Source organism: Mollisia scopiformis, assembly GCF_001500285.1.
Source record: "Mollisia scopiformis unplaced genomic scaffold LY89scaffold_14, whole genome shotgun sequence".
In the NCBI taxonomy this organism is placed as follows: domain Eukaryota; kingdom Fungi; phylum Ascomycota; class Leotiomycetes; order Helotiales; family Mollisiaceae; genus Mollisia; species Mollisia scopiformis.
In genome coordinates this window covers 1,188,702-1,213,517 of record NW_017263594.1, presented here as the reverse complement: position 1 = coordinate 1,213,517, position 24,816 = coordinate 1,188,702, and the positions used below count along the sequence as shown (strand labels likewise).

Genomic DNA, 24,816 nt, shown 5'->3' with positions numbered 1-24,816 from the left:
AGATAAGCCTTGATTGCACTAGACCCGATCTGGTCAATATCCCGACGTCCCCCATTCTTTCGGACTTCCACCTGTCTCAAAAATGCATCACAGAGCTGGACAATCGTAAAGCTCAGCACCGTGTTCATTGACAGTCGAATTCGTCTTGACCGTGTCATCAAATAGACCGCTTGATATATCTACAGCATGGCATACGGCAATGTTTCATCCAGATCATATTCCGCAATCATTTTTTCAGCAGCGATCTCCCCTACCACATATGCGGTCGATTGAGTGTGGTTGCTGCACGAAGTCAGTGTCTGATGAAGTATCCCTTTGATCTCGAGAGCGAGAATGGTAAACTCACTTTGGAACGAACGGACAAATGCTCAAATCGACAAGGCGCAAACCAGCAAGACCGAAAACTCGAAAGTTCGAATCAACGCATGCAGAGTTAGCGTCAGTGCCCATTCTAGCAGTGCAAGACATATGCCATGAGCTGCCAGTATTGCAACGAATGTGCTCCCAAATTCCTTCTTCCGAGTCGTCTTTTGGTCCAAGTCTATGAACGATCCTGGATGCAAATACTGGCGCTGCTAGTATACGTTGGACCTGCCGCACTCCTTCTATCATTACTCTGCGATCATACTCGTGTGTCATGAATCTTGGATCAATCAATGGTGCTTTCTTCGGGTCTGGTGACTGTAGTGTTACGGTCTACACTGAGTCAGATCTTGGTTTGGATAGAGATGAGGATGATTACCCCGCGACTCTGTGGGTTCATGACCAAACACATTGCACCAAGGAAGGTAGTCCCAGGTGAAATAGTATGGTTCAAAAACGTCGGAGGAATATGCTGTATTTCTGTTAGCCTCTTCTAGCACAAAAAGGATTCTGATCCGTACTGTTGCTATTTCCATACTGGGCACTGTAGGTGCTGGCAAGAAGTCTTGCTGCTGTCGAGGCAGTGCCTTATACTCCTTCGATGCAAAAACAGAATCGAGCTTCGCCCAACCCATTGGCGTAGGGCTCTGTTTTTTCCCTTCATGCGGGGATCTTCCATCTTCTTCCATCACAATACCGACGGAAGAAAAACAGTGGTCCTGTAGGTTCCTACCTAATTGAGGCAGATCATGCTGTAGCTTGATTCCGTGCTTCTCCAATTCTTCTCGTGGTCCAATACCAGAGAGCATAAGTATCTGCGGTGTGTTCAGAGCGCCAGCAGACAAAATCACTTCTCTTCTGGCATAAAATCTGCGGCTGTCTAGAGTCTCTACACCTACGGCTCTCTTGCCGTCAAGCAGAACAGAAGCAACTCCGGCATCAGACAGAATTCTCAGATTCATTGGGGGATCTGACAGGTATGCAATCGAGGAAGTCAACCTCTGTCCTTTGTAGATGCAGACACTTCCCATTCCCATCCCAATTGGATTGCCAGAATTTACGTCAGAATTAGACTTCAACCCTGCTTGCTCAGCAGCCATGAATATGTCTTCAAGATCGGAAACCCAAGAGTCGCCATAGGTCAGATGTAATGGTCCAGCCGTGCTGTGGTCTTCACTACCGTTAGCATCCAACCTCTTTCAATAGCATTCACGTTGAGATCTGTACCTTCTGGTCTTGCGCAAACATATTTGCTAAGTTTTGGTTGCGGGATCTCAGAGTGAAGATGCCCGATTCTGCCAAGGCAACTTTTTGCATTCTGCCAACAGAAGCTTTTGTCTTCCACCAACTCCGCCCATTCATCATAGTCATCTCTTGGCCCAACAACCCATCCGCAGAAGTTGATTGCGGTACTGCCTCCAAGACCTTTACCTCGAGAATAGTCAATTTCTTGTCCGTTCAACTGAGTCTGAAGCACAGTCTTGTAGTTCCAATTCAGTGGGGAGTCCGGACTGAAGGCTACATTGAATCTCTCTGTAGCAGGCAGATGTTGAATACTATCATTGGATCCACCGGCTTCGAGAAGAAGAACGGATGGCCTCGACGATGATTTGGCTAGACGTGAAGCAACAACGGCGCCAGATGCACCAGCTAGCATGAAATTTCAGCAAAACTTTGGAGACCTGGAAATCGATAAATACCACCAACGACAACGAAATCGTATGCATCCATCTTAACAGGGGTTGCCGTCACGTGGCGAACGGTCTGCGGTCAAGAGGAGGAGCATAGAAAAGAGCAAGAAAGGAATTATCCTAGTTTCGCAACTGGCACCGCTACTCGAGCATGCAGCCGCAGGCATACTATCTCTTTGGTGATCTATCTCGAACCTTAAATGCAATGTTCTGGATCAGGAAATCGTGGACCGTTATCATCGGGAGCATGCCAAATGCGTCGGCTAACAGCTATCCGCAACCCCTGTCGGATGTTCGAGTTCAACGACAACCAATTAACACTTTGCGATCCACTCAGCTTTCTGCTTTCTGGTACCGAGTCGTGCCAAAGGACAAGTTCTTATCGAGAAGCAATTCCACAGGCTCGAACGCCACCGTCAACAGCCCAATGGTTTTGATATCAATTACAGAACAGGTACCGCAAGGAAGTCTTAAGGATGATGTGCTCCCCTTGATATTTTCATGCATTTGGAATTCATCGACAGAAAATTTGACAAGATGTCATTCTCTAGCTTTGCGAGAAAGTTAGAGATCAAGCCCACCGACGACGAGTATGAAGCAATTGAGACCAGTCGATGGGGTAACAGGGACGTGTATCCAATTCCTCACGACAAGCGTACATATGGCGTCTATGCTTTTGTCAGCTATTGGGGTAAGTTGACCCCACACAAGACGAAAAGTTACTGACCAAGAATAGGAACCTGTGGAGTCTGCTTATCTTCATGGACAATTGGCAGCAGTCTAATTGGCATCGGTCTCACAGCTGGTCAAGCAATGGCATCTGTGGTATGTCTCTGGCCTACACTAAATCTTGAATTACACTAAGCGACTTCAACAGACAGTGGGGATGTTTCTTGCCAGCATCAATGCTTACTTAAATGGGACTCCTGGTGCAAAGCATCACCTGGGATATGGTATGCTTGCACGTGCAGCTTTCGGATTATGGGGATCGTACTTCTGTGTTATGCTCAACGTCTTTCAATCGTTCGTCTTCTACGTAAGTAAAACTCAAATCGTCGAAGATCAATGCTAATGGATAGGAACAGGGAACACAGATGTATTTTGGAGGTCAAGCGTTCGTGATCATCTTGAACTCCCTCTCGCCAGGCTTTTTACATATGAAGAACACCTTACCTGAAAGGTAAAAACACTCTCAGCGCTGTGCTGCTTAGCTCTCACCTTTACTAACTCAACGAAGTGCGGGCATTACAACTCCTGGGTTGATAGGATTCGTTCTCTTCATCATACTTTACTTTCCCATCATCTACTTCATCCCCGCCTACAAGATCCAAAAACTCTTGGAGGTCCAAGTCGTCATTGCAACAGCGACACTGCTAGGAATTATGGCCTGGGCTGTTCATGTAAGTTATCTGTCTTAGGACGGTGTACTTGAAGCGTATTGACTTCTACCCAGGAAAATGGAGGGAGCCCCGGAAACTTAATAACCTCATCTCTCAAACTCAGCAAGGCAGAAGCAGGTTTCCGCGTCATCCAAGGCATCACTTCCGTCGCGGGGACGTATACTGGAGGCACTGATCGAGTTTCAGACTGGACGCGATACGGGAAGAAAAGACACACATCTACACCTGCCATCATCACCCTCGCCGTGACGGTCATCCTCACTGCCCTCATTGGAATTATCTCGACTTCTGCATTGGCCGAACGATACGGCGAAGTCCAATGGAACCCTCTCATCATGCTCCAGTCCGTGCAAGCAATGAACTACACTGCAACTTGCAGAGCTGGCACCTTCTTCGCAGGTGTTGGCCTTCTTTCTGTCACCGTGTTCGTAAACTATACACAGAACTGCGTGTCTTCGGGAATGGACGTGGCCATGCTTGTCCCAAAATACGTCTCACAGCGTCGCGGAGCCATCATTTTCAGCATTCTCGGTGTTCTCGCTCAACCGTGGAGATTCTTAACTCAAGCAACGACATTCATAACTGTCCTCAGCAGTTTCGGGGTCTTCATGTCTCCAGCAGCAGCGATCTTGATTGTCGACTTCTGGCTGATCCGAAAGACGAAGTGGAATATTCCCGAACTCTACAAACCAGGCGGGATCTACTGGTTCACGGGCGGAGTCAACTGGCGAGCATTCGTTGCATACTTTCTTGGGATGTGGCCTGCTCTACCAGGTTTTGTGAATGCAGTGTCTGGGATTGAAGTCGCAATCACTTGGAGGAGATTCTATCAGATTAGTTTCTTCTTTGGATATGCTGTCTCGGCGACTTTGTACTTTTTGTTCTGCAAATTGAGTCCACCACCAGGACTTGGTGTGCAGGTCAATTTCGATGTCGATGGGACCGTGGTTGTCGAGGGCGTGGAGAGGACGAGTGAAAAGAGCGACGTAGACGACTCGAAGATGGTGGGGTCTGTTGAAACTAAGGATCTTGCTTGACCTAAATTTGTCGACATAGATATTCATAATTATACTTATTTCACTTCAAATACATTGAATTATATATCCATTGAGTGGTCCTTCTTGCCACCTCACTTTGAATTTATTCCCTCAAATAAACCACATGTAATCTTATCACGAACTCTTCTCGTCCACTTAGTCTCTTTAGAAATTCAAGAAAATTAAGCTCAGGATCTGACAACCCCATGCCTCACTGGAGAGTTCTGGAATTGTAATTGCCGAGGCACTAAAACATGCCCCACCATGGCTCCAGGCCCAGCTCCAGGCGCCTGCAGACAGCCTGGAAATTGCCGGCGGAACTCCGATGCGCTGCCCTGGTCCCTAAGTACCGCAGCTCCCCTGAAAGCGCTAACGAAGATAAGACCACAGACCCTTTCTTCACTTCACAACATCAAAGATGCCGTCGCTTGCTTACAGCCGTTCTGCATTCGACAACATGTGTGCGATCCAAAGTGGGGGACGAGGCTGATCACAAATCTAGCCAAGGCTAGGTGAGCTGTTGCTGCGTCATGTGTAACGAAACTCTATATGAGTTTCTGGAAGCATCATGGGTCTTTTCTTGCATACAGCTCTAATCGAGCTTTGAGTTGAGAGATGGCGCCAATTGAGACACAGTTGTTCATCAACAATGAGGTATGTGGTGATTCATCTAGTGATCGCCACGTTGTCAACTCACCAACGGACAGTTCGTTCCAGCATCTACTGGGGAAACATTTGACCTCTACTCCCCTCAATACTGGTGAAGTTGTAGCCAAAGGTATCTTCCAGCTTCCCCTCAATGTCTCGTGTCTGGCTAACCGTCAAAAGTTGCAGAAGCATCTGTTGAAGATGTCGACACGGCCGTCTCAGCTGCCCTCGCAGCGTTCCCTTCCTGGTCATCTCTTTCTCCCATTCAACGCGGCAAACCTCTCAAGAAAATGGCCGAAAAGATCCTCTCGTCCACCCCAGAACTTGCCGAACTAGACGCGATCTCCATGGGTCGTCCCGTATCATCGTTCTTCGACGCAGATTATGCTGCCGTGCATTTCAATTATTTTGGGGAGGCGGCATATGCGCAAGGACACACGAGTTTGAATACACCAGGATTTATAAATATGAGTCTGAGACAACCGTTTGGGGTCGTGGGGATTATAATCCCATGGAACGCTCCACTGGTGTTTTTCAGTAAGAAGGTTGCGCCTGCTGTTGCGGCGGGAAATTGTGTCGTGTTGAAGAGCAGTGAGAAAGCGCCCTTGACAGTGAGTGGAATCTATTCATCTTTCATGATCATAACCTTGCTCCGGACTGCATGTTAATTTCAAGATGGAGTGTGAGCTGACATGAGCTACAGTCATGGAAAGTCTCTCAATGGATCAAAGAATGCGGGTTTCCACCAGGTGTAATCAACGTCCTCTCAGGACACGGACATATCTCTGGTTCTGCCATTTCTTCTCACATGTCGATTAGAGCGATCTCTTTTACTGGGAGCACTCGAACCGGAAGAGCTATTCAGATCGCATCTGCAAACTCGAATCTCAAGAAAGTGGTCTTCGAATTAGGCGGGAAAGGCCCAGCCCTGATATTCGATGATGCAGACCTAGAACAAGCGGCAAAAGATACAGAGAATTCTATCTTCTGGAACAGTGGACAGACATGCATGGCGAATAGCAGGATATACGTCCAGGATACTGCAACAGAGAAATTCGTCGAGGTCTTCAAGAAGCTAGCGAGCGCGAGAAAGATGGGTGATCCTACAAAAGGAGAAATCAATCACGGCCCCCAAGCCGACAAAGTGCAATTTGAGGCTGTGAACAAGTATATCGACGCTGGGAAGGAAAGTGGGGGGAAGTTGGCTCTCGGCGGCGAAGAAGCCAAGACTAACGGCGAAACAAAATCTCTTCTTATCCATCCCACCATCTTCCTCAATGCCGACGAATCTTCCCGGATTATGAAAGAAGTGATCTTCGGGCCAGTAGTGGTCATTAACACATTCTCTACGGAAGCCGAAGTCATCGCCAAAGCCAACCATACCGAATTTGGGCTTTATGCCTGTCTATATACCAAGGATCTCGAGCGAGCATTGAGAGTGAGCAAAAAGTTGGAAAGTGGGATGGTGGGCGTGAATTGTGCTGCACCGACTGGGTGCTGGGATTTGCCGTTTGGCGGATGGAAAGGGAGTGGAACTGGGAGAGAGAGCTTATTAGAGAGTATGGATCACTTTTTGGAAGTGAGGAGTATTTATTTCAAATGTCCAGGTATTGGTGGATGAATGAAAAACAGTTACTAGCAATTGAGTGCAAAACACCAGCCCAGAAAAGGGTCTTGCTAGTCGCGGCACGGCCCGTAACTTATCTTCATCAATGTGCTGGAAAAATGGTACACTATACATAAAGTGTGACTTAGTCTATTCCGACCCTTTTCGCAAGGTGTCATTTCGACAAGTGCCGGTATGACAACACATCTACTCAATTCCTCCAAAAAATTTATCCATCACTCCCATCACAACAACATTTCAAAATGCCACAGCATTGCAATACCTGCAGTCATCGCTGCCGCTGCAGCCCGTATAATTCAACTCTGCACTTCCTGCTCTACGACAATAATCCCGAAATGGAAAGGTACGTATTGGCCCTCCTCTCATCTTTGGGTGAAATTACTTACATCAAAACGTACAGATATTGTTACGACGATCCTGACTGGCCAAGTACCGACTCCGACAGAATTTTCTTCTTTGTTCTGGTTATATTGAAGATTCTGAAACTCATTTGTGCAGTTGTGATTTTGGTGCAGAAAGAAATAGAAGAGGATGAGAGAAGGTCGAATGTTGAAACCAGATACGAATATTTGTTAGAAGATCTAGGTAGGGTGGAGAGGAGAAGGAAGAAGAAGAAGAACAAGCCGGAAAGTGGAAAAACGAAGAGTGTACAGAAAAACGATATAGTGGATCGGGGAATCAAGAGAAGACCGATAGGAATCCTGAAGACGAGGAAGAGGATGAGGAAGATAAAAGTGGAGTCGTGGATGCAGAGATGCCGAAGCCAGCAGGATCATGTCACTAAAAGACTTTGAGTCGAAATCATATTGATATTGAAGCAGAAATACTGGCTCGAAACAAAGACCATCTCGGTTGACCCTGAAGAAAGGTGACATCGTACGTCTCAAGGGAATCCGGTACAGGACTCAAATTAGGAGCTCTTCATGCCCATTTCCGTTGTGGACTCCATTGCCATTGTAAGTTCCATACCCGTTCAGCACAGGCTTCAAAGCAAACTCCTCCCTCAGAGCAGAAATGCTCGGCAAGAAGAAGTATTCTCCGCCTTTGCTGATGACCCACTCGACCGGCAGCTTGAAGCTGTTCGGGTTATTGGTATCACCGTTGATATCCATAGCACGTGGACCTCCATTTGCTGCTTGGCCGATGATAGCATCGAAGCCTGGGACAGTCACATTCTTGCGCGCGAGAAAGTTGGGGTTATTTGCCCAAGCTATGAAACACAGTTAGCCACAGTGCGCATTTTAGGAAGGATAGTAGACTGACTCTTCTGCAGAAATTGGAATCCAACAGCAATTTGGCTTTGATAGCACTTGAACAAGAGGCCACGATCAAGAATAGTCTTGTTGTTCTGCTTCTCAATTGGGGAGACCTCGGGTCCGAATGGGATTCCACGGCGAAGAATGCGTCGTTTCTGGGATATGGTTGGATCGGTGAAGTCACCGCGAGGATTGGTTTTGCGGATGTGTGCTGCGAAAGGGCAGCGGTCTTGGGAGGTAGGGTCGAAGAGGAAATGATTGTTCTTGGCGGGGTCGGCGCCGAGAGTAGGATTATCGTGGAGGGGAGTAATGTCGACGGGCGCACCTGCGGCGGTCAGCTTGTCGTTGAATCATTAAGAGTTGAGGAGAATAGAAACTTACCACTCTTCCATCTGCCAACAAGACGGGCACCTAGGAGGTCCTTGGGAGCGTTTGGGGGATTGTTGGCATCGACGAATGCTTGGAACTCGGGCACGTTCTGGGAAAGATAGCGAAAAGCCATGAAGCTTCCATCCAAAGCCCAAGCGGGACGAGGTGTCGGAGTGCCGCTGGATGACTCATCACCAGGCCTTCCAGTGAGAATCAATCCTTGTGGAATTGGTGCTTGAACGGGGTTGGGATCAGCACTTTTGTCGATGCCTTCGATATTTGGCTGAGAAACTCCGTCGAGGTAGCCGAAGCTGCGACAAGTCAATAACGTATACTTCTATGAAAAGATATGTAGGATGACAAACTGTTCATGGCCAAATTCCTTTCCCGGGCGAGCATTGCCAACTGTGAGCTTGACTTCATTAATGGTGGGATCAAGAATCCACTTAAGCTCAGCATATCTTTCGTGGACTGTAGCTAGACTTTCACCAGTGATGAATATCAAGCAATGGATCTCTTGTTTGAAATCAGGAAGCCATTTCTCAACTTGATCATCGAGATTAGCGATGTCGTTGAACATTCCAGTTTGGAATGGGTCAGTGGTCGTGTCATTAACAGGATCAGCGATACCCATCTGTTGAAACATTAGTACGATACACATCATGAGTCTGGAAGGCGAAGTAGTATACTTTGACGAGCCCCTTATGGGAGAATGAAATATTGACACCACTTAGTTTGAGTAGCTGCCCTTCAGGAGGCGAAGACCTCTTCCAGTGATCAATTTGATCTTGGTCTCTCATAGCCTGAGCCGCGGAGGTGATAAGAGGAAGAAGTTTATATAGATTGCATCGGAACTCTTTGACTCGATCATCGCGGATTTGCAAGAACCAGTATGCTTCGAACTTTTTTGGTAGACCAGGCCTACGACACTTAGCTTCATTTGAAACATTGGCATTGAGACTACTCACAAGATATCGCCTTGAATGTTGTGGAGATCAACGGGAGGTAGGGTAATGGCGGTAGCCGATGTAGTAGGAGAGGCTGATGTGGTAGTTTCCACAGGAGGAAGAGGTGCAACCGCAGACAAAGAGGAAGACATTTTGTGATGAGACGAGACTTATCACACAAGTTTTGCTTGCTTTAACAATTTCACAAGGAGAAATATAGATTCGGGAAGTAGATTATGGAGAAAACCTGTGAAGTAAAACAGAACGCGATCGAAGCAGCAACGGGACACTTTAAGGAACTCCTGACAGTGTCATCCGTTGGCCCAGCACTGTAGATAGACGATAGCGAAGATGGCTAATAGCCAGATATTGGCCTCTAAGAACAGAGCAGCTGACAAAATGGCGCAAAGCCTCTCTGTCAGCAATTGCAAGGCAACTGTTTCCTGGTAAGAACGAAAAGATCTCAGCTGCAATACGAGATAGATTGACTTTTGCCTCACTTATCGTACACTGACTAATTCCACGCCTCTCCAGGGGATATTTGACAGATAGGCATTGACGTCGAGCTCTCCAAAAAGCCTCTCGAGCTCTCTTCACATATTGCACAGCTCATGACCACACGTTATGCTTCTTGCGCAAGCCACGAAGAGAACTGAAACTTTCATCACTTCACATCAAACGGGAACAAGTGCAGACTTGCGATCAAATCAGCCAATAACAAAAATAGGTCTGTAGTACAGAGCGCGAAAATGTCACGATCAGCTTGTTGGAAACGGGAAAGATGCGATGAGACGACGTTCATTTGCTCAACAGATATCAACGAGGCTGGAGCTGAATGTCAGCGAAGGCGTGATGTGGAAGAGGGTTCTGACAATCAGCCCTATCCGATGCCCCGAGTGCTTTGATTGGTTGATTCGGGACGATAAATTGAAGGAAACAAACGTGTGGTAACACAAAGCTGACATTACTTGCCGCAACGCCATCTCTCGCCATGGATACCACGCAAACGGCATGTAGATCTTTCTCGAGCAATATGTATGCAGCAACTCAGCCTGAAGATGGCCATAAGCAAGCCCAATGTAATGCAGGGAAGAGTTGATACCTCTTTCCTAAGGGTTAGAAAAATAGGGAAGAAGCAAGCACCAGTCTTACCAACTCACTGTATTATACGAGCTCTTGGTGTTAAGCCATGTTTGAGGTAAACCGAGGTGAGTAATATCACGGACTTTGCCCACCGAGGAGAGTCATGAATACCACGCATCACAATCGGCACACAAGTTATGTTGGCCTTGAGGCTGAAACTTTTCAGCTCATACTATCCATCAGGCGTATTAGAATTTATGATCATTTGACGGTAATCTGCCGTGCCGCTTGGTCGTTGGAGGATCAGCTGGGGAGAAATCAGAGCTGCACCTCCTTCGCTTATCTTTAAAAGATAGATGCTAGCCACTCCGAGACTTGAAACAGGTTGCGATTCTTGCGATTCTAGCTGATCGCAAGTACTTATAACGATACAAAAGAATATCTCATTAACAGAATCATCTGCACAAAGTATAGAAGTTAAAACCAAAAGTGTCGTCCAACAGGTCCAAAGGTTCGGTCCCATAACCATACATGCAGAGACTGTGCTCCTACTTCGCGTCCCTATGTGCAGCAATAGCATCTTTAGCTTGGAAGAACAACCAGGAGAGTGGCCCCTTGAATTTTCTCTGTGGCTTTCTTGTTCGTTGCCCACCATCTTCTAGCAGGGCATCACTCCTAGACAAGTCATTCGAGTCGACGGGGACATGACCACGTATCATCTCCACCGCTTCAAGGTTTCGTTCTTCTTTGGGAATTACGCGCAGAGTGAACCCTGCAATCTCGCAGATAAAAATGACCACAAATTCTGTCAAAACAGCCATGCAAAGATAGTATGTTGCGTTGCCGAAGAAAGAATTGAAGCGAGTGTCTTGTGCGAAGTCGGCCAGAAGTGCGTATGTATATCGTATGACAAGGAAAGGTAACGATAATGTAACCGCGACGAGGAGTCTCTTCTCTCCATCAGGTACGTGTGACACTTTCGTGGCCAAGACCAGGAACATGAGGCACACAACAACGAAAATAACGGTAAATATGATAACGGCTGCCTTGCTGTAGGAGTTGAGATGAGTGTAATTCGTAGCTCCCGTTTGATCTGCAAGTTGAATCCCACCATAGATACCCAAGATGAGAGCGGCTAAAGAAACCGTGCTGATGAGCTGAAAAATCAGGCGTGGAAGAATAACTCCAGCAGATTGATTATGAAAATTATTAGAGACGGCCATGCATCAGAGAAGGGGCAACGTACACTCTTGCCAGTAATCCAAGACAAATGAGAGTCAATGGCGAGATACCAATGGAAATACAGACGATAGCTCCCGTAATGACGGACTTTGAAGGGTGTTGAGTACCGATAATCTCCCGAACTGCACCGATCAAACGGAGGAGAGAGAAGGTGATCAGAAGAACCCAACCTGAGCTTTTGGAGAATCCAAGTCGTATGGCTAAGAAGATGCCCCCGACAAGTGCAGGGACAAAGAAGATGACCTGCGCGATTGCGATCGCCTCGCGGTATGTGATCCTCATAATCTTGTTTAAAAACTTTCCACAAAGAAATGTCCGTGTTTTGAGACTGTGCTCTGGTGTATATTGGCGATGTTGGGAAGCGTGGACAAGGCAAGCAGTCGACAAAAGAAAGCTTGAAGATGGAAACTAAAGGACAAAGGGCGAGGGTCTTTCAAATTGGAATGCTGTCTTTTATGATCTAGAGGAAGATCAGAAAAGAGAGAATATATGGCAAGATTAATCTCATCATATACGTGACGTTGGATGATCATCGTTTATTTTGATATCCTCCACCACTACATCGAGCATACCAAATAGAGGACCAATGACAACAATTACAACACTTTTGAAATGCGGCAAAGAGGCAGAGCATCATTTCACAGTCGGAGTGGATAGCATCTTGGTTACTCCTTTAAGCCTAGCAAGCATTACTAGAGGCCAAGCGGGTTCAACTCGCTTAGCTGCCCCAAAGGTTTGCATGTTGTATCTGATTTTGGCCAGGCAGAGATGACTCGTCTGCGGCTTCGTACCATACTCATTGGCAGCAGCTCCTGGTGCAAGACCACACATGCTAGATGAACCAATAATGGAACGAGCAAACAGAACGTCGATCGAAAATCTTGACCCCCCTTAATTGACGCTAAAATAAGCGAGCATCTTGCATACCCCATTCAGAAAGTACCTGGCTACTGGCTATCTCTCCAGCCGCGCTCGAAATGCAGGTGGACGGTCATAATATTAACTCTCTCAGGGAAGAGCAGACTGCGATTTATGCTTAACAGATCCTCTACATCGTCCATACTATAATGAGAGATGGACAAGGATAGTCCCAATCCAACAGGCATTTCCTGATTGGACAACACGTTCACCTTCTTGTCAAACTCAATGTACAGCATTGTCTATACTTTAATGAGCACTGGCCCGCAGGACGGCCTCAGATTTGCTACTATGCCTCGATTGCACGAAACGTTTGCTCTATCAAAAGTTGGAAAAATGAAGCTGCAATTCTCCCCGAACTGTTACTGTTCACCGATCGTATCCTTCAATTACGGTAAATTGGAGAACAAAATCAAGAATGGAGGTTCATAGATGAATGAATGTATATACATGAAAATGAAAAGTATGTACAAATCCCCAGATCGTATTTACAACTGCACTCACCAATAGTGTCGCACGAATTCTTAGCTCCTTCCCAGCAGCGCCGACACTAGTTAACCGTTCGAGCCCTCTTACGACGGCACACATTGACTATAGTAGTCTCCGCTTGCCTTACAAGTTGCACCGCTCACGCAGGCAGTTGCACCAGTCCAGCCAATGCCCCCGCACTGTCCATAGAGTGCCACTGTGCCGGCAGCTGATGAAGTTGCCGCTGCAGCGCTGGAGGTTGTCATTGTTACCAAAGTGCTAGGAGCCGCACTCGTAGCAGCTGGCGCAGTGGAAGCCGGTGATGAAGGAGATGAAGAATTCGAACTAGTAGCACCACATCCAACACGAGTTGACTGGACGGAGATATCGTCGTACCAGAAAGTGTTGACATCACCACCATACGACTCCCATCCAAAATAGACACCTGTAACCTTCGGGATGATAGTACTCTTCGCCCATCCGTTGTCGTTTGCATTACCCTTGGTAGTAAGTCCTGGAATGGCCGCACTATTCAACCAAGTTTCGATGCTGCCATCAGTTCCTAGATGATACTCAAAGCATTCCCAAGCACCGGTGGGAAGCGCTTCAGAGGTTGCAGTGCCTTGTGGAGACATGTCGGGAAGAGTAGCGTCGTCGCTCTCGCGATTGTACATCAGGACTTGATCTTGGCCGCCAATTCGAAGGTGCTTGCCAGTACCTTGAGCCGAATCGGGCATAGTAATGAAAGAAACGTGGTTGGCGGTAAGGGCATTGGTGGCTTTCCTAAAAGACGATGGCTGTTAGCATTGAATTTTTGAGTGTCTTTGATTCTTGAGATCAAGAGTACGGTACGGGAACTTACAGCCAAACTCGAACATAAACATCACCGGTAGGGACTGCTGTAGTGCCAAAGAAAATGTGTCCACAATAGCCGCCAGGACTTGTAACCTTCATGGAACTAGTTCCACTATGTCCAGTGGTGGTATCAAGAGTGACTGTGCCACCCTAAATATTAAAGTTAGCGAGTGTATATTTGATCCTGAAGAGAACATCGCTGCTACTGAGAGCTGTGTTGAGACTTAGGAGACAAAAACCCGGGTAAATAAATGTGTGGTATCTCAGGATAGGCTTTGGTGCAAGTCCTAGATCCCGAGCTCTCCTGCAAGAAATGACATTTTGGCATTAAAAAACATACCTGGTTGCAGTCAGGCGCATAGATGGGCCATAAAGTTTGATCCCATCCATTGTCAAAATTGGCGCTTATCTGCGCCAGGGAGGTTGGGAGAACCGCAAGGGCGGCGAGCAGAGCGATTTGGCGGAATCCCATGGCGGAAAGATTGATGACCGTAAAAGCAAACAAAGACTCACGAAGCTGGAAAGGTACAAGTGTTTATATATGTTAATCCAGAGCCCATGTCCGTTTCGGTTTCCGGGCCCGAAATGGATGTATGAGTGTACTTCCGCATGATCATTTTCTTTGTCTGCGGTCCTCTATCGGGAGATGCGTCCAGAATGCCGTAGTTCGTCGTGAATATATTAAGTTGTTGTTACGTTCTTAGCGTTGGAGGTAGACTGGGGGTGGGTTAGGGGCGGCTCCGGTGGGAACTCGGCCGCCATCCGACATTCGGGGGCAGATGCTCCATTTATCCACCCCCGATACAGAAGGGTTATAAGCGAGGTTAATATGATAACCTCTCTTGTTTGGCTGACTGCTTTTTGCCGTGATGAAATCTCTGGAGGCGTGGTGATCTGTTCGAAAAGGCATTTAATTTCCATTCGGAACCATTTCCATTTAACCAGAAACAAGCTTCATTTCCCCGCGCCGCCACTCGCTATTTACGTACGCCTTGAAATGGGTCGTTCTATGAGAACATTCGTCTCAAACTTGTAATATGTATATGAAATCGAACATGAAGATGAAAAGTAGTCTTGAGTTGAGAGGAACCCAATTAATTTGATAAGAGGATGTTGTAGAGGGGGTAAGAACATGAACCAGCAGTACGCGAAAACAACCAAAACAACAACAAGTAGGCACTGCGCGAAGCAGACCACTATTCGCAGTAGTAGAATAGGTTTAAAACATCATAAAAAGCATTCGAAAGCATATCACTGTAAAAACTAAGAGTGGGAGAAGAGTTGTTGTTATTCTAAGAGTGCGCGACCACAATATATGGGAAGCGTCACATGATAAACTAGACCCAGTTGAGTATAGTGCTAGGGAAGACTAGCGTTCCCGGGCTGGCCTCCTCCTCAACCACACGTGCCGGTCAGCGCCAAAAGGACCAAAAAGAGCTAGCCCTGCCACAATGTCTTGTCAATAGTTGTGAGGTAACTCCGACTGCTCGACTACCACCATCCTCGTTCGCCCTTCGTCATTTAAGTACATAGGTAGGTACCCAAGAGATCTCGAGGCCCAAACTCTCTTTATTCTCAGTGAAAAGTTTCTATGAAAGAGTATTCATTTATAGGACTGCAAGTACACCAACGAAATGCAAAATTCGGAATCAGAACAGCTGTCATTGATGGATCGACAGCGGGCTCGTCACATCTATTACTCTTTGCGGGCATTTTACTCGTCAGCGTTGCATATGAAGCAGGAGCCCGAAGCGTGGTGTGAACATTGACATTAAACGTGTAGTTTCTGTTTGAAGGAATTTCAAGAAGATCTAATTATTTCGTCAAGCCGTCTTATGTTGCTCTGCGGTCAACCTGCCATAACCACAGCGTTTCGGATGAAGAGACCTTTGACGGCAACATTGACCAGGAAACTCGCCATACTAGCAACACTCACACTGTCAAAAAAGCTCATCCCCTCGCCTTTACTACCCAACAATTTCACCTCCGTTTTTGCGTCAGCCAGCTTCTGATCGTCGAATCGCAGCCGTACAGCCCTCACAAGAGTCCAATCCATATTCGTCAACCGAATCTCCTTATCTACAAGGTCGTGATCCTCGAGCGCATACTTGACGTTGGTCCACCCCAAGAATACCTTACTCAACCACGGTAGGTTATCCCATGAGTTCCCGACACTATGACGCGATGACAGCCAGCTTGCTCCAGAACCTCGCAGAGATTGGCGCACGAGTCGGCTAGGAAGCGAGGAGGTGAGATCTGAGCTGCGAAAGGGCTGTCTAACTTGCGGACTGTGTTTAATGTGATGATGGTTGCAGAAGGTGACAGAGGAGAAGTCGCGAGGAAAGCGTTGCGTATGTCGGACTTCGATAGTGGCGAGCCAGTGACGACGGTAAGGCCGGGTCGAGGAGCGAGGCTGCTAGAGGTACGCACGAGGGCTACCGCTGTATGACCCGGAGATAGTAACTCAGACACGACATGCTGGCCTGTCCGTCCACTGGCGCCGAGGAGGAGGAAATGCATAACTCTCGATGATGACGGGTGCCGTTGAGTGTTTGCTTCTTTGAGCTTTTGGAAGGACGAAGGGGCTTCGTTACAAAAGGGCAACGAGGCTGTATCTATATATAAGGTTGACCAATCCATTAGAGAAGACAACCATGATCGATGAGGCCAGCCAGCCCCGAGACAAAGTCAGCCGCTGATTGGTTTGTTCGGTCTCTATACTGCAATTGAAATTAGTATGCCAGCTTAGCACGCACGCTGATCAGCGCAGTGTGGAGCGCTCTCCTCGACCACTACTGGTCCCAATACACCTTATATAAGCCTTCACTCTTTCACCCACGTTGTTGGCTATGTTTTGGAATCGATCATTCTCGGGCCGCAGTCTGTCATAAAGATCTGGTGAGGATTCTAATGCCCCCAAGAGAACAATTTTCAGTACCAGATGAAAGAGGCGCAAGAAAGCCACCGAGAGAGGCTCAGAAGCAGGATATTCGATCGTCGTCAGAACTATTTCAAGATCATTGAGCCACGATTCTAAGGATTTTAGCAAAGTTGCTTTCTCTAATAGCAGGCGAAGAGCGGTGTCCGTCGTATCGACTTGTGACACCTTGCTGAGGAATTCAATCGTCAAGGTAGCGATACTTGTAAGTTTTGTTCGCATGTCAGGCGCAATCGTGCGGAGGCCGTGAGATCCAAGAGGCTGTTGAAGCAGTGAGATCAAACCCGCAGATAACGTGGTCCCGTTTACTGTGGCTGTTGCTGGAGGTTCTGCAAATTTACATGGTGCAGCAAACAATTTGATGATGAAAATGTCCAGGGAAGGCAGTTGCCTATGATATGCTGGGACTAGTTTGTTCGGGGTGACAAAAGTTGGCCTTGCCCGGTACTCATGCATGATCCTTAGCCCTCGAATGATATGCTGGGCCATTGCACCATGATTCTTCTGCACTTGCTCAATGCTGATGAAGACTTGACAGCAAAGCAATGCCGACTTCAACCCGCTAGAGCTTGGAGATGACAGGTTAAACGCAAGACTCCTTAATGCTATATTGTATTGTTGGAGGCCGTATTGAAAGCTTGAGGTCTGCTGTACGACAGACTCTGGGCCGTCTCCGGACGTTTCGAGATCTTCCCGAAGAGCTTTGAGAGACAAGACTGCGTGTCGTAAGGGCGAATCAGTCAAGCTGGCCAGGAGGACTTGCCTGGCTTCTTCGTTATAGCCTAGCTTCACCTCGAACAAGGTTTTGGTTGAGAAATAACGGCTAAGAAGGTCGATGTCCTGAGGAGCAATCCCAAGGAAGGTGGGCCGGATAGGTGGTAAAACATCGTTCGACTTTATGCCGTCATTTGGAGCTCTAATGATGCGTTGACTGATGAAATATTTAAAGGGGGACTGGTAGCCGTCGCAAGTACGGCCGGTGTTGATACACTTCTGACAAAATGGCTTCTTCTCGTCGCATTTGACCTTTCTAACCCTACTAGCGAGTGAGCACAACTTCTATAGAGCTGAGGTCCTATCTATGGCCTGAATATGTAGATGAGTGGTGTCCTCTATAACTCACCTGCAGGTTGTACAGCCAGTTTTCACCTTGGGTCTAGATGCGATCTTCTCTTTGCGGGCGAAAACGCTTCCGGCCATCGTTGTAGACATTCATGCATGTCCCGCAACACGCTTCAGAGAAGAGGAAAAATCGTAATAAGTATGAAATCCGAGCAGACAAATCAAAAGGCGCAGTATGATTTATCCCCGGAACTGCGAAGAAGGCGTTGGACTTTGTTTGGAATACGGAGATAGTATGAACCGAGTCCGAGAAGCTGGCGTCCGCACTAGCCCAATTGGGCAGAAACAGCGAACCCACCAATCATGGAACACTGCTAGCTACATTCCGAGTCGCAATTGTCTCAATTGTCTCAATAGAGGCATAGACATGTCCGTATAGGTACGTTGAAATGTCTTCGACTTATAAGTATATATATCATGGAATTGGCCCTCAAAAAATGAGTCGTCGCTCACCCAATGTCGAAGCTCACAAATAGCCCCTCATTCGCGTCGAAAGTACTTTCCAGCTCGAAAATGCCAGCTTTTACTCTGTATGGGGCTCGCGGCTCGACCAACACCGATCGTGTCCGCCTGACTCTCGCTGAAGGGGGCTTTACAGACTATGAAATCGTTACTCTCAACCTTCAAAAGGGAGAGCAAAAGGTTGGTACCCCGTTTCACTAATTTACATGGCGATGTGGGAACTCAGCTAACACCGTTGCACCGTAGTCAGAAGAGCACAAGAAACGTCACCCCTGGGGTAAAGTGCCCGCAATAACTACTGCTGAGGGGTTCACGCTCTGCGAGAGTCGCGTGATTTGCAAATACCTTGCAACGAAGTACGGCTTTTCACTTCTACCCCCTGCCTCTGAGGTCGAAGCTGCGGCGCTGTTCGACCAGGCGCAGACGGCAGAAATGCTCTACTTCGCAGAGCCTGCAGGTAGAATCGCATTCGAGAAATTCGTCAAGAGGCTCATGGGGCTGCCTCCCAATGACGCTGTTGTCATAGAGGCGCTGCGGTCCATCGAGATCTTTTTCGACATTGCAGAACGTCACCTGCAACAGAAAGACTATATGGCCGGAAACGACTTCACTCTCGTGGACATTTACTACATTCCACTGATACAAAGACTTTTCGCATGCGGGTACAAAGAGGTCATCAGTCGCGAAGCTGTAAAGGCTTGGTGGGACCGCTGCTTGAATCGACCAGCCATACAGAAGTTGATGGCCGCTGACAAGGAAGCTGCGCTTGCTGCTGGCAGATAGGATGAGAAGCTGGTATAGTAATAAATCTACTTAGAAGAAATACATTGAAAGTAGGAAATCACTGCTATCCCCACTTTTACAAATGTAACATTTTCCTGTATCATTAGCTAGGACTTCCGTAATATGCGGAAGTCGTGGAAACTATCTGCTTCTCCTCGCCTTAACAAAATAGTCCTTCTTAAAAGCAAAACGAACCCCTTTTCAGGCAATAGGTAATTATCATTTGACCTGTAGTACGTAAATACTTAGTCATTTGTACCAACGCTAAAATAACCGAGTGATGCAAAGTGTGTCGGATTTCACACTTTCGCAAATACTTTTAGTATCATACAACTTACTTAGTGGTACAAGTCAAGAGACCAACGGGAGACACGGTTATTACATCCACTTTCACTATGGACGACCTATCCTCTCATGCATCGCAATTGGGCATCTCAGATTCCAATTCCCCTCAGGAGCCATTTGATCCTCGCCAAATCGCTCGTCTCCTGTCAGAGTACTACGAACTCATGGCCCGCATGCGATACTTCTCTCCAGACTTGATCAAGTATCCACCTCACGATCCCCCAATCGACGTTGCTTTCGCTCAATCTCTGGGTCTAGAGCCTCAAGTCATCGAATTGTTGCAGGTCCTACCGTATGTCGAGGGCTTACACAATGAGGACGAGTTCATTTTAGGTGGAAGCTTTGCCGATTTCAGGAAGAATAGGGTTCTGGAGCAGTCACGAGACCCAGACTTCGCGTGTCCGCAAGGTGACTACGAGGAAGAGAATGGAAAGTATGTGATGCCATGGGTCTTGGTACTGAACGAGTGTGGAAATCATGGGAGTATCATGTATTTCGATACTAGAAACGGTGAGTTTTCTTAACTCAATTGGTGGGATTGGCGCTAATTGTACCAGGCCATATAACCACAATCTGGCAAGGTGGTGCCGGAGGTGGAAATGCTGATCCTTACTTCTATGGCAAATTTGGCTGGAGTACAGCTCTGGAACATGAACACCCCGTCAACAAGAACCGGATTGAGCACTTTCCCAGCAGACCGGCTAAGGATCTTTTCGCCGACTACACCAACCGTCTGATGACTTTAGAATGGATACCATTTAACACTTATGGACCAAGGGTATGTTGTTCTTATTTCTACATCGAATCATCTCAGCTTCTTGAGCAATTTCGTTCATCTTGTCATGGATCATCCCGAGGTGGAGGAAACTATCTCATCTAAAAAGTTATCTGAAATATCCGAAAGTCTTCTCCGCAATCTCTTTGATGTTCGAGTGATCCAACTATGAAAAACGCCGCTGACTTGGAGACAGATCTTCGAGAAAAGTGCTAAAGAAGAGTACGTTGATCTCAAATTATTATTTGAGACGTATGGTAAGTCTTTATTCCCGCCAGTTGATCTTCTACTCCCTGCAAGAGTTTGCTGTTCTTCGTTGAAAGTGCCTTCACGTTGCCCTCACGTTAGAAATTGAGTCTTTCATTGTTCGAAGTAGTTGCACATGCTGATCTGAGCTATGGATAGGATGGCCTGGAGAATTGGATGCCAAGGGCTTCGATGCTGCGAGCAGAAGATGGAAGGAGTTCAACCGAATCAGAAGAGAAGCTACGAAACTAATGACCGAGGTCCAAGATCTGGAGAAACAAAGCCTTAAGCTCCAAAAGCACATCGAAAAGACACTACAGAGCAAAGACGAAGATGTGACCAGAACTCCAGAAGAGATTGCAACAATGGAACAACACTTACAAGCGTGGCGAAGAAACCTGGAATGGGTTGCAATACAAAAGCAAGAGGCTGTGGAAGAGGCAGAAGGTGTCAATAGCGAAGATTCTGCCCTCGAAAAGGCTTGGGAGAAGCATATTCAGAACGGGATTGAGCGAAAGATGAGGGATCTGAGTTGGTTTCGGAATGATGGATCGAAATATGCGACGGAGGAGAAGATGCGAGATCTTGAGGTAGGCATTGCAGCTCTGGAGGAACGGATGAAGGACCTCAAATCTTTACCGAAGATTGCCTTTGATGCCATCAAGTCACAGGAAGATGAAGGGCAATGGCTATGCTGTAGATAAGACTAACTGGCAATGTGTATGTACATTCTTGCAGAATGAATGTCAGACGAACCGTTCGGATTCAGAAGTTTGCAAAATGTCTGAGAATGAAAATTCGATGAAATCATTGTCTGGTTATGAATGGTTTTATAGACAATAATACATCAGTAAAGGAAAGAACAGATATATGAGCGTTCTTGTCCAAAAAAGCAATCACAAGATACATTTAGCTATTACTGATACATTGAAAGCAAAAAGGTCTAACAATACAAATCAAACAGTCCATTATATCATGACACCAGAACCATCACTTCCGGTTGGCGACGACGGTGGAGTTGGTTCCTCCGTCTTCAACCATGTAGACATATATTCATCCCTGAAAGCCTGGATCGGAGTTCTCAACCTAACAATATTCTTTGGACCAAGTCTGCAAGACCCCGACATTAGTAAGTATCCCATTCCTCTACGCACGTCTCAAGAAGGAGTACTCACGTCAAAATAGCAGGATCTCTAATCGCCATCTCATGAAGGATGAGCGGGAGTTCGTCACGCAGTATACTTTCTTCTTCTGCTGGTAAATACGAATTCGCCAGATCACCCAAATCTCCGATTGGCATGTCGCGGAACTCACCACGAGTTCCGTACATGGTATCTTGGAATTCGTTGTCGAGGAGTACTTTTTTGATTTTGTCGTAGTTGGCTTGGTCTGGGGTTTGCATGGCTCGTATTGGTTTGGGTGGGGCTGCTGGCCAGCCTGCGGGGATTCTGGTCACCATTCCTAGATGGGAAGATAGGGTAAGTATATATTTAAGTAAATTCCTGGGACAACAAAAGAGGTTGAACGACTTCAGTCAAAAATGGAAAGCTTACCAGTGCCAGGGAATGGTCTGTAATTGAACAACTCCTTCTTGACATTACAGCAGTGAAGGAAAGATCTCAGATCCTCCGCATCGAGAGAAATACCGCCACGGTCTTGAATGTATCGAAGCAGAGTCGGTTCCGGGATATCAAATTCCATGGAGTCGAAGGCCAATTCCTGAGGTCCGCGATTACCCAGAAAGTGTTTCTTGATGGCATCATATCGAGGACATTTGCAAGTGTACACCTCCATCGGCTCAATCACAGGAGCGCCAGCTCCAGCAGCTCTTTCCTCATCGCTCATGAACTACGTCGCTTGTCAGTGTGTTCTTCCCCCAAAAAATTCGGGACAAATGAACGGGCCAAGACAATCAGTAAAGTATGTGGGAGCGAGTAATACCTCCGACTTCACGCTATACAGCGCCCTCATCTGCTTCAAAATTTCAAGAGCTTTCTCGCGTCTTTGGTTCTCTGTTGCCGCAGCCACTTTTTCGTCGGGATTCAGAGCTGCCCTTTGAGCTGGAAACATAAATCGTTCGTTGAAATTGGAGTCGCTATTCTTCTTTTGTTTCAGGTTGCGTGGATCTCTATCGTTGCTCCGAAATTCGCTCCCAAGGGTCATAGGACCCATCTCCAGGCTGTCTGCACCAAATTTCCGGACCAGGTGTTCCCATTTGTCTTTCTTGTGCATGTCCTTGAACCACGTCGTGGGGATTGGCCAGCTGTACAGGTGGATGTTAGCAACATGTTTTTAGGAGGTACTGTAGCACAAACTCTTGCGGAGGAGCGTGAAATGGAAGGGTACATAGCACATGATGGGAAAAGGGATATGATGACAGCAGGGAGCTCCGAAGGATCGGTCCTACTTACTATCTAATATAGTAGAATGGATTGGAGCCTCTTGCAAGGTTGTATGGTCCCTTCACTTCGTCGAGTGGGACCATGTCCTTGACTCCGTGTGCTGTGCTGCATTCATTGAACCAGTAGGATCTAACAACTCCCACTGCAAAATATCAGCACATTTCTATGAAACGTATGATATAGCTAGTCAGATAGCTTCTAGCAATGTAACCAGAAACGTATGCAGAAAGAGGGTGACTCACTGCTAGGAAGTCCGGGACCACCAGCGAAATAAGTTGGGTGATTAAGATCCTTGGGCTCTCCGCCCCAAATCTAATGTCCCTCCGTCAGTACAATTCGCCTCCGGAAGGTTTGCATAATCTCGTACATGATTCTCGAGGGACCAGCCCATCTCAGGGAGAGTTTCGTCTTCAAAGTAGGGCTCTTTGTATACATCATATGTAACGTCATAATATCTGTGCTCCCACAGTGCGTGCTGTTGAATTAGCTTAAATCAATCAAGCTCAATAGAAAGACTCACACCAGTCTCGTGCAGAATCGTAGTTGCGACCTGAAATTGTGCTAGCATCCTGTCCCACATATCAGTGAACACGAATATTGCAAGTATTGACGCTGACTTCGCTCACCTCTCATCGTAATTCAGTTCGCCAGTCAGCAAGGGTTGCAGAAGCTCAGTGGCAATATCTACAGTAAAACTTGGTTGTCTCTTCATAAAATTCTTCCTGGTCATTCCGTAAGAGACTGTGTGGTTTTGTGCAGCTCCGGTATAAGGGTTACAGTATCCACTGGACAGCCTGAACATGAGAGTACCTGCGGCAGCTTTCAGTTTGTCCTTCGTTTTCTGGATCTGCAGTGGTTCGTTTCTTTCAGCTGGCGGGCGCATATGGATGGAATACAGTTCCTTAGTTACATGGGCGGACGGAACGCGAGTCGGGTCAACCTCTCGGATCTCGCCATGAAGGATAGCATCGAACCTGTAAGTGTTAGACTTCGAAATTTGAATCTGAGTCCAGTCAGAAGGGGATCAGGTACACACCAAGGGAACCAGTTGGCGTTATCTAAGAGCAGTGAAACCAGTTGTAGGCAAGGCTCTAAGACGGCCCAAATATTGTCATTTGAAACCTGAAGGACAGCTTGTCAGTTTGCCTCTCACCGCAGACATGTGATCTTCAAATTGGTCTCACCAACCAATACCCCGTATCCTCACCCCTAACAGGTATAGGACCGTTATCCAACCCTATGTCCGATTCCTTCTCCCAATTCTGCCTCGCATAAAGCGGATGAATAGGATTATCTAAATCTCTCCGGTAAGTCCTCCCAATTATGTTTCCAGTCATAACGTCGACGTAAGTCTCGTCATACGGATCGTCTCCTACACCCGCAAGAACGCCCAACTCCTGAAGTTCAACTGCACTGAAGCCATAGAAACGGCGTTTCTGATGATTGAATATCCTTCGCTTCTTGTATGGCCCCGCTACGCCAGAGAAGAAGGGCGACGTGGGCGTAAAGCCTGATTTGAAGGTTCCGGCGAGAGGGCTTGAGGTGATGTCTTTTGCGGGATAGTTGTTTGTTGAAGGGTGGGAGTATTTTTCCGCGAGATCGGTTAGACGCTGATTCTTCAGGTCGCGTGGTCCTATAAATTTGTGTTAGTGAGTAGGAAATGTTAAGATATGTGTAAAACTACCTTTTTTAAGCAGCTGCCCTGTTTTATCTACGTACTCGTACTTTGGAGGCATCGTACTGACGCACGTCGTTTTCGATCGCAAATGATATGGAAAGTTAGGATGCTAGATGACTTCTTTTCGTTGCACCAATATTTAATAAATGGCCGAGACATGA

At 47.0% G+C, this 24,816-nt stretch overlaps 12 protein-coding genes across 12 annotated transcripts; 5 read left to right on the top strand and 7 right to left on the bottom strand.

Annotated features, from left to right (window-relative positions):
- Positions 1-104: 104 nt before the first annotated feature.
- Positions 105-2,094, bottom strand: LY89DRAFT_708061 (alcohol oxidase; the record flags this gene model as incomplete). Its single annotated transcript, XM_018217658.1, has 6 exons — positions 105-282; positions 347-696; positions 743-835; positions 885-1,534; positions 1,591-2,013; positions 2,064-2,094. The coding sequence occupies 6 exons, from the start codon at positions 2,092-2,094 to the stop codon at positions 180-182; spliced, it is 1,650 nt and encodes a 549-aa protein (XP_018070398.1). The 3' UTR covers positions 105-179.
- A 665-nt stretch (positions 2,095-2,759) lies between these two features.
- Positions 2,760-4,506, top strand: LY89DRAFT_648168 (uncharacterized protein). Its single transcript, XM_018211996.1, has 5 exons — positions 2,760-2,879; positions 2,932-3,090; positions 3,140-3,234; positions 3,292-3,454; positions 3,508-4,506. Exons 1-5 carry the CDS (start codon positions 2,868-2,870, stop codon positions 4,489-4,491), a joined length of 1,413 nt encoding a protein of 470 aa, XP_018070397.1. The 5' UTR covers positions 2,760-2,867; the 3' UTR covers positions 4,492-4,506.
- Positions 4,507-4,893: 387 nt separating this feature from the next.
- Positions 4,894-6,804, top strand: LY89DRAFT_708059 (aldehyde dehydrogenase). The gene is made up of 4 exons (XM_018217657.1): positions 4,894-5,145; positions 5,199-5,269; positions 5,320-5,750; positions 5,843-6,804. The coding sequence occupies exons 1-4, from the start codon at positions 5,141-5,143 to the stop codon at positions 6,758-6,760; spliced, it is 1,425 nt and encodes a 474-aa protein (XP_018070396.1). The 5' UTR covers positions 4,894-5,140; the 3' UTR covers positions 6,761-6,804.
- A 145-nt stretch (positions 6,805-6,949) lies between these two features.
- On the top strand, positions 6,950-7,670 carry LY89DRAFT_101906 (uncharacterized protein). Its single transcript, XM_018205010.1, has 2 exons — positions 6,950-7,109; positions 7,167-7,670. Exons 1-2 carry the CDS (start codon positions 7,009-7,011, stop codon positions 7,558-7,560), a joined length of 495 nt encoding a protein of 164 aa, XP_018070395.1. The 5' UTR covers positions 6,950-7,008; the 3' UTR covers positions 7,561-7,670.
- On the bottom strand, positions 7,600-9,578 carry LY89DRAFT_648163 (Dyp-type peroxidase). The gene is made up of 6 exons (XM_018211995.1): positions 9,360-9,578; positions 9,081-9,312; positions 8,757-9,025; positions 8,404-8,702; positions 8,030-8,347; positions 7,600-7,976 (listed from the first exon to the last, which is right to left on the bottom strand). The coding sequence occupies exons 1-6, from the start codon at positions 9,488-9,490 to the stop codon at positions 7,672-7,674; spliced, it is 1,554 nt and encodes a 517-aa protein (XP_018070394.1). The 5' UTR covers positions 9,491-9,578; the 3' UTR covers positions 7,600-7,671.
- A 1,391-nt stretch (positions 9,579-10,969) lies between these two features.
- Positions 10,970-11,945, bottom strand: LY89DRAFT_587114 (uncharacterized protein; the record flags this gene model as incomplete). The annotated part of the gene is made up of 2 exons (XM_018209409.1): positions 10,970-11,604; positions 11,639-11,945. 2 exons carry the CDS (start codon positions 11,943-11,945, stop codon positions 10,970-10,972), a joined length of 942 nt encoding a protein of 313 aa, XP_018070393.1.
- Positions 11,946-13,405: 1,460 nt separating this feature from the next.
- LY89DRAFT_559467 (uncharacterized protein) lies at positions 13,406-14,370 on the bottom strand (the record flags this gene model as incomplete). Its single annotated transcript, XM_018208437.1, has 3 exons — positions 13,406-13,832; positions 13,912-14,054; positions 14,245-14,370. Coding segments are annotated over 3 exons (696 nt in total), but the record flags the coding sequence as incomplete, so codon positions are not given.
- Positions 14,371-15,753: 1,383 nt separating this feature from the next.
- LY89DRAFT_735180 (uncharacterized protein) lies at positions 15,754-16,424 on the bottom strand (the record flags this gene model as incomplete). Its single annotated transcript, XM_018219984.1, has 2 exons — positions 15,754-16,078; positions 16,132-16,424. The coding sequence occupies 2 exons, from the start codon at positions 16,422-16,424 to the stop codon at positions 15,754-15,756; spliced, it is 618 nt and encodes a 205-aa protein (XP_018070391.1).
- Positions 16,425-16,665: 241 nt separating this feature from the next.
- LY89DRAFT_697996 (uncharacterized protein) lies at positions 16,666-18,042 on the bottom strand (the record flags this gene model as incomplete). Its single annotated transcript, XM_018216946.1, has 2 exons — positions 16,666-17,878; positions 17,966-18,042. 2 exons carry the CDS (start codon positions 18,040-18,042, stop codon positions 16,666-16,668), a joined length of 1,290 nt encoding a protein of 429 aa, XP_018070390.1.
- A 264-nt stretch (positions 18,043-18,306) lies between these two features.
- On the top strand, positions 18,307-19,220 carry LY89DRAFT_685891 (glutathione S-transferase). The gene is made up of 3 exons (XM_018215165.1): positions 18,307-18,343; positions 18,430-18,606; positions 18,673-19,220. The coding sequence occupies exons 2-3, from the start codon at positions 18,478-18,480 to the stop codon at positions 19,207-19,209; spliced, it is 666 nt and encodes a 221-aa protein (XP_018070389.1). The 5' UTR covers positions 18,307-18,343; positions 18,430-18,477; the 3' UTR covers positions 19,210-19,220.
- A 321-nt stretch (positions 19,221-19,541) lies between these two features.
- Positions 19,542-21,340, top strand: LY89DRAFT_783263 (uncharacterized protein). The gene is made up of 4 exons (XM_018222662.1): positions 19,542-20,064; positions 20,112-20,332; positions 20,526-20,586; positions 20,735-21,340. The coding sequence occupies exons 1-4, from the start codon at positions 19,605-19,607 to the stop codon at positions 21,277-21,279; spliced, it is 1,287 nt and encodes a 428-aa protein (XP_018070388.1). The 5' UTR covers positions 19,542-19,604; the 3' UTR covers positions 21,280-21,340.
- Positions 21,341-21,634: 294 nt separating this feature from the next.
- LY89DRAFT_783262 (uncharacterized protein) lies at positions 21,635-24,713 on the bottom strand (the record flags this gene model as incomplete). The annotated part of the gene is made up of 12 exons (XM_018222661.1): positions 21,635-21,685; positions 21,751-22,036; positions 22,129-22,423; positions 22,517-22,838; positions 22,987-23,119; positions 23,220-23,289; positions 23,345-23,452; positions 23,498-23,546; positions 23,604-23,951; positions 24,014-24,099; positions 24,162-24,610; positions 24,662-24,713. Coding segments are annotated over 12 exons (2,247 nt in total), but the record flags the coding sequence as incomplete, so codon positions are not given.
- Positions 24,714-24,816: the final 103 nt, after the last annotated feature.

Bases quoted from the DNA above. Each gene is read 5' to 3' on its own strand.
- LY89DRAFT_648163 (XM_018211995.1), bottom strand. From the start codon at position 9,490: ATGTCTTCCTCTTTGTCTGCGGTTGCACCTCTTCCTCCTGTGGAAACT. The intron at 8,348-8,403 runs GTAAGTTTCTAT...TGACCGCCGCAG, and splicing joins TGTTGGCAGATGGAAGAGTG to GTGCGCCCGTCGACATTACT. The intron at 7,977-8,029 runs GTCAGTCTACTA...TGTGTTTCATAG, and splicing joins ATTCCAATTTCTGCAGAAGA to CTTGGGCAAATAACCCCAAC.
- LY89DRAFT_708059 (XM_018217657.1), top strand. The intron at 5,270-5,319 runs GTATCTTCCAGC...AACCGTCAAAAG, and splicing joins TGGTGAAGTTGTAGCCAAAG to TTGCAGAAGCATCTGTTGAA. The intron at 5,751-5,842 runs GTGAGTGGAATC...CATGAGCTACAG, and splicing joins GTGAGAAAGCGCCCTTGACA to TCATGGAAAGTCTCTCAATG.
- LY89DRAFT_685891 (XM_018215165.1), top strand. From the start codon at position 18,478: ATGCCAGCTTTTACTCTGTATGGGGCTCGCGGCTCGACCAACACCGAT. The intron at 18,607-18,672 runs GTTGGTACCCCG...GTTGCACCGTAG, and splicing joins TTCAAAAGGGAGAGCAAAAG to TCAGAAGAGCACAAGAAACG.
- LY89DRAFT_101906 (XM_018205010.1), top strand. From the start codon at position 7,009: ATGCCACAGCATTGCAATACCTGCAGTCATCGCTGCCGCTGCAGCCCG. The intron at 7,110-7,166 runs GTACGTATTGGC...CAAAACGTACAG, and splicing joins AATAATCCCGAAATGGAAAG to ATATTGTTACGACGATCCTG.
- LY89DRAFT_783263 (XM_018222662.1), top strand. From the start codon at position 19,605: ATGGACGACCTATCCTCTCATGCATCGCAATTGGGCATCTCAGATTCC. The intron at 20,065-20,111 runs GTGAGTTTTCTT...TAATTGTACCAG, and splicing joins GTATTTCGATACTAGAAACG to GCCATATAACCACAATCTGG. The intron at 20,333-20,525 runs GTATGTTGTTCT...ACTTGGAGACAG, and splicing joins TTAACACTTATGGACCAAGG to ATCTTCGAGAAAAGTGCTAA.
- LY89DRAFT_648168 (XM_018211996.1), top strand. The intron at 3,091-3,139 runs GTAAGTAAAACT...GGATAGGAACAG, and splicing joins TTCAATCGTTCGTCTTCTAC to GGAACACAGATGTATTTTGG. The intron at 3,235-3,291 runs GTAAAAACACTC...AACTCAACGAAG, and splicing joins AAGAACACCTTACCTGAAAG to TGCGGGCATTACAACTCCTG.